The sequence below is a fragment of the Lithobates pipiens genome, unplaced genomic scaffold (assembly GCF_037356315.1).
Source record: "Lithobates pipiens isolate NorthernLeopardFrog02 unplaced genomic scaffold, aLitPip1_a1.2 Scaffold_8, whole genome shotgun sequence".
In the NCBI taxonomy this organism is placed as follows: Eukaryota; Metazoa; Chordata; class Amphibia; order Anura; family Ranidae; genus Lithobates; species Lithobates pipiens.
This window is the reverse complement of record NW_027507903.1, coordinates 626,297,524-626,303,296: the sequence shown is the minus strand read 5'-3', so window position 1 is coordinate 626,303,296 and position 5,773 is coordinate 626,297,524. Positions and strand designations below refer to the sequence as shown.

At 40.5% G+C, this 5,773-nt stretch overlaps 1 protein-coding gene across 1 annotated transcript; it reads left to right on the top strand.

The window, feature by feature from the left end:
- Positions 1-853: 853 nt before the first annotated feature.
- On the top strand, positions 854-1,850 carry LOC143963967 (olfactory receptor 10C1-like). Its single transcript, XM_077473694.1, has one exon. The coding sequence runs from the start codon at positions 854-856 to the stop codon at positions 1,793-1,795; it is 942 nt and encodes a 313-aa protein (XP_077329820.1). The 3' UTR covers positions 1,796-1,850.
- Positions 1,851-5,773: the final 3,923 nt, after the last annotated feature.

The window sequence follows — 5,773 nt, the reverse complement described above, 5'->3', positions numbered from 1 at the left end:
GCTCTCATGATTTATTCTGCTTAGCTTTAAAATCTTCAATGCTCTGTGATCACAATCATCAATCAAATGGGTGAGCTGAATGATGTTAATACTATTATTATCATTATTATTAGTGTTATTATTATCTAAATAAATCAGCTAACAATTTATTTTTTATAGGTTTATGAAGATACTTTTGAAATTGTTATGGAGTGAAAATGTTGCATTTGAAGGTTTTGCACTGGTAAAATTCAATCATCCATATTTTTTTTAATCTATACTTTGATGATTTTTGCTACCCCGGAGCATTGTGTTATTTTTCTTAGCAAACCTGAACCTGCATTTTTGCTTTTTTTTCAACAATTCCTTACATACAATAATGCAATCGCTGGTTTTAACCAGTAAAAAGGGATCTAAGGAAACTTGCATTTTGTAAAGCACTGCTTTTTTTTGTACTGTCTGAAAAAATATTTTAAAGAAGTACATATTACTTAGTTATCACAACATAGAATACACCCTACATTGAAGGGAATCAGTGGGGCACAGCACAGCATTACAAGTACAATGTCTATTAAAACCCAAAAAGTTCCAGCATCATTCCACAATCAGGTGTAAACTGTAATCATTTTGTCAGCCATTCATGTTCTTATATTATTGCGCTCTATTCAGTGATGACTTGACTGCGTATTAAATTATGTATTGTGCTGAGTTTATTGGTAATTGTGGAAGCTGCATTTATTTAAAATGCTGCTTGCGTTTTTTAGTTTTTTGTTTTTAATGCACTTCTAACCTTTAAGCTATTAGTTCATTCTTCCATTCCTTTTTTCTTTGTTTCCCCTTTTTTTAACCTACTTTTACCTCCCCCCCCCCATAAATGGAGAACAATAAGTCCACAATTGATGTGGTCTACCTCTTAGGGTTTCAGACTCCAAATGATGTAACATTTTTTTTATGTTTTTTATTTTTTCTGATGTATTATGTGACAATATGTGGAAACCTCCTGATCATCACATTGGTGTCCTACAGCAAAACCCTTGATTCTCCCATGTACTTCTTCCTCTCTCAGCTGTCTGCAACAGATATTTTATTAGCAACTAATGTCCTTCCTACCATGCTTTATTCTATATTGAAGAAAACTACTGCCATAATTTCAATGTCTTATTGTTTCACACAGTTTTTTTTCCTTGCTGTCTCAGAAACATCAGAGTGTCTTCTGCTAACAGCAATGTCTTATGACAGATATGTGGCCATCTGTAAACCGTTGCATTATACGTTGTTAATGAGTCATCAGGTTTGTTGGATAACAGTTATAATAAGTTGGAGTTTAAGTTTTCTTTCTGGATTGATTTATACTTTAGAAATATCAACCTTAGAGTTTTGTGGCCCCAATATTATTGATCATTTTTTCTGTGATCTTGACCCCCTTCTAAAACTTTCCTGCTCTGATACAACCATTGTTCAGCTAGAAGCAATATCAACAAGTGTGGTTTTTGGTTTAATCCCAGTTATTATCATCATTGTGTCATACGTTTATATTATAGTCACCATTTTTAAAATCCCCTCAATTAAAGGTAGACAGAAGGTTTTCTCAACATGCAGCTCCCACCTTATTGTTGTTTCAATGTTTTATGGTACATTACTTTTTGTGTATTTGGTACCTAGGAGAGGACAGTTATTAAACTTTACTAAATTCCTATCATTACTGTACACTGCAGTAACCCCATTGATTAATCCAATTATATACAGCCTGAGAAATAAGGATTTGAAACAAGTTGTAGGTAGAATTGTCAACAACTTTTTTCATTTACGTCATTAATAATTTTTATAGGTATGAAATCTGTAATCTAATAATATTACCTCCCTCACCCTTCTGGTTCAATAATTTTTATAGGTATGAAATCTGTAATCTAATAATATTACCTCCCTCACCCTTCTGGTTCTTCTAGCTTCTGGAGATACAGTATATCCCCAAATACTGGGCATCCATGGTTTAACTTTGACCAACACAACCAGTGCTCCCCATCCTCTGGTAACAGCCGCAATCTACACAATCTAGTTTCTTTTGCTCCTCTTCCTAACACCAGCCTCCCCTTCAAATGTATACTTTGGAATGCTTGTTCTGTTTGTAACAAACTCACATGACCTTTTTTATAACTAATTCCTTTAACTTACCCGCTGTTACTGAAACCTGTCTTCAAGAATTGACTCACTCTCCCAGACCTGGTGAATGGAAGGGAGGTGGACTTGGAATCCTTCTATTCCCACAAAGCACCTTTCAGGTTCTTCACTCATCTACCTCCCTGTGCCTCTCCTCATTTGAGGCTCACTTCATTTATCTATTTTCTCCAGTCTCATTAAAAATAGCCATGATCTATCAGTCTTCTGGATGGGTATCAAGCTTCCTTGATAACTTCTCTGCCAGATTAAGCTACTTTCTCTCTTTAGAAATTCTCACAATCATTCTATGTGGCATCAACTTCCCTATTAATATTAACACTCCAGGTAACTTCTAAACTTCTGAGCCCAACCTCCTCTTTTGACCTAAAACAATGGACACATGTGTAGCAGCGTCACTTTTGACAAAGTGTCCGCTATGTGAAAATTTAGTTTTTGCCTCAGAACAGTAAAGGGGTTCTGAGGGTTGATTGTGCAGGTTTAACTTTGGCCTCAGTTTGGCTGAGCTGTGTTAAGGTACTGTCTGGTCATATGTACAGTTAGGTGCACATGACAGGACCAGAACCTGGCTGAAGTCACGTGTTCAGGGTTCATTCATGAGGCCAGAGGTGCCTGTTCCTGAACCTGAAGGGGTCCCGGTCACGGGAGCATATGCCGCTCCGCAACATGGTCAGTTTGACTAGCCCCATTAGACCCGCATGGTCTAGGGTGAGGATCCATCTGTTCCCGAGCCTCGGAACTGGCTGGTCCGAGGTGCAGTAACTCAGGGGGGATTCAAGGAGTCCGGGTGCGCTCTCAACTTGGAGGGGCACCGTAGCCCATGTAAGCGATCGGGGAGGACTCTTCGGAGGAGGGCCAACGAGCTGGCATCCCAAGAAGTGCCTGGTTGCTGGGTTGTCAAGGACACTAACAGATCCACATTTTCCAGTACTGGCAAGAAAACAGAGAATGCTCCAGGTACTGAGGAAAGGTTCCTGTTCATTTTCGGTTGCAATGTGTTTAAGGTTAGAGACTTTGCAAGTTCTGGATTAAAGTGCTGACTGCCATAATCTCTGGCTAGAGATTTGTTCAGCTTTGAAACGCCCAGCTGCGAGTGGCTACTCTCTGGGTTGTATTAGGGACTTTCTAGTGATTAGCAGTTCAAGGTGCCTGAGTTTCTTCACCCTTGCCCTCTGTTCCCATACAAGACTGTGTTTGTTGGATGTTACCCCTGCAAATAAAAACCTTTCTAAAGGACTTTTATGGTGTCGGCATCCACGGTTGTTGGATACTAAACCTGGGAACCCTTTGATATGAAAGAACAAGCCAAGCGGAGGTAACTGGTAAGCCCAAAAGTCAAGGCTGCCCCATTGAGCATTATGGCCGCTACACATGCTTTTACTCACTCTGTTGACAACTCCCTTGACCTTGCAATCTCCTGCCTATCACTACCTAATTAGCATCACTCTTTCTCCCTCTTCCACCTCCTCTCCTTCCAACCGCCTAATATTTACCCATAAATACCTTCACCGCTCTAACCTTTCCCTTCTCTATCTTGCAATAGATCACCTCTATGATACAATCTAACCTCTGTCTTGTCCCAACTTAGCCAGTTCCTTTTATAACAGCTCAATCTCATACTTCCTGGACTCACTATCTCTCCTCACTGCACACAGAACCATGCTCCAACCACTGCAAATTTTTCAAACAAATGACACTACAAGTTTCAAAATGCATAGCCACACTCTTGCACATCTCTAACATAAGACTAAGTCCCAGCAAGACTTTACCTAGTATAAATCTGTCCTCTCATTAACACCCTCTCACACTGTCCTCATCAACTCTTTTCTACCTTCAGCTTACTACTTCACCTTCATTGCCTCTACCCACTAACTCACTCACTGCTCAGGAGATCGTTAATCAATTCAAAAATGGATTAATGTGATGTGTCATGAGATCTCCACTGTACAGATATCTTTTCCACCTTACATTCCATGTCCACTTGCACACTCAATACTTTCCTCATTTAACCCATCTACCATAGAGGAGGTCTGTAACCTTTTTTCTAATGCCTGCCTAACAATATGCCTCCTGGACCTTGTTCCCTCACAAATTTTATGGTTACCCTCTTGCTCTATCCTACACACTGTAACTCACATCTTCCATATCTCCCTCTCTACTGACATCTTCCCCATCCCTATAAAACAGGCACTGATCACCCTCACACTTAAAAGCCCTCCTACCAATCCTAACAAAATAAAACCCATCTCCCTTTTGCCTCCAAATTCCTTGAGCACCTAGTCTACAACCTTCTCCCTGTAAATAACCTTCTTGACCCCCCTTAGGTCTGGATTTCTCCCATAACACACCATAGATACTGCTCTACTCAAACTCATAAATGACTTTGTAACAGCTAAGATTAATTATCACTATTCTGTATTCTTTCTCTTGGACCTTTGGAAGAGATTATAAATGGTTCCGCGCAGATGACTAGATTAACTTGGTGAAATGAGAACTGCTGCCCCTACAAATACAACCACCTAGGTGGAGTGTGAAATTAATGGTTAAAAAAGTGATAGGTGTGGCACTGTTCTTGTATCCAGAGATCTGAGTTCTCCAAAAGTACACTCTAACCAATGATTTTTATATTTAAACAGACTTAAGTGAATTGATTATAAAGTAACACAGTAAAACACACAAAAAAGTGACTGGTGCTAAAAAAAACAATTAATATATACAATCCTTGTAAAATATATCCCAAAGTGACAGGTGCTCTTCAATCATGTGTCCTTTTTTCTAAAATAAACCAATTAATATATACAGGCCTCAAAAAATATAGGCAAGAAGACAAGCCGACGGAGGCAGTGTGATGGTTTGTCTGCACCATGCAGTAGAAATGGAGATCTGCACAAATGTCAAATACTGTGAACGAATGAACGTGCAATATTCCTTCAAGGGGAGAGTATGTTCGGTGAGTGCATTACCTTTAGGGCAGGGGTGCCCAACCTTTTGAAGAGTGAGGTCCACTTAAGTGTCTTAATAACCAGTCGCGGGCCACAATGAGCAGATGACAGTTCTGTGTCCAATCTGTGTATGCAAAGCGGTCACAAACACAGCCCACTCTACTCTATGGGCCCTCTCATCTGATCAAATGAAAGGGGATGGATCCACTGTCTGTTTGTTTAGCAGATCGGATTGGAAGGAGGCAGGTGTAAATGGACACAAGTCTGTTTACATCTGCCACTCCATAGAGGTGAATGGAGGGTCCGATTGGGTGAGACAGATCATTTTAAAGGGGCCTAAGGCCGCGTACACACGCGGGGACTGTTCGGCCAACTTTGTCCGCTGAACAGTGTTTCGGCGGACAGTCCGCCCGTGTGTGGGCTTTCAGCGGACAGTTTCAGCGAACAGTCCGCTGAACAAGGTTTTTCGGAATTTCCGAAAAACTGTCCGCTGAAACTTTGTTTCAGCGAACAGTTCCCTCGTGTGTAGGCTTGTTCGACAAACTAAGTTCCGCGCATGCTCAGAAAGGATTTACACGCCGAAAGTTATAATGCAGTGTATAGGACGTCGTATTTTTCGTCCCGTCGTACGTGCCGTTCACGTCATCGCGCACGGTTTCAGCAAACTGTTCGTTCGT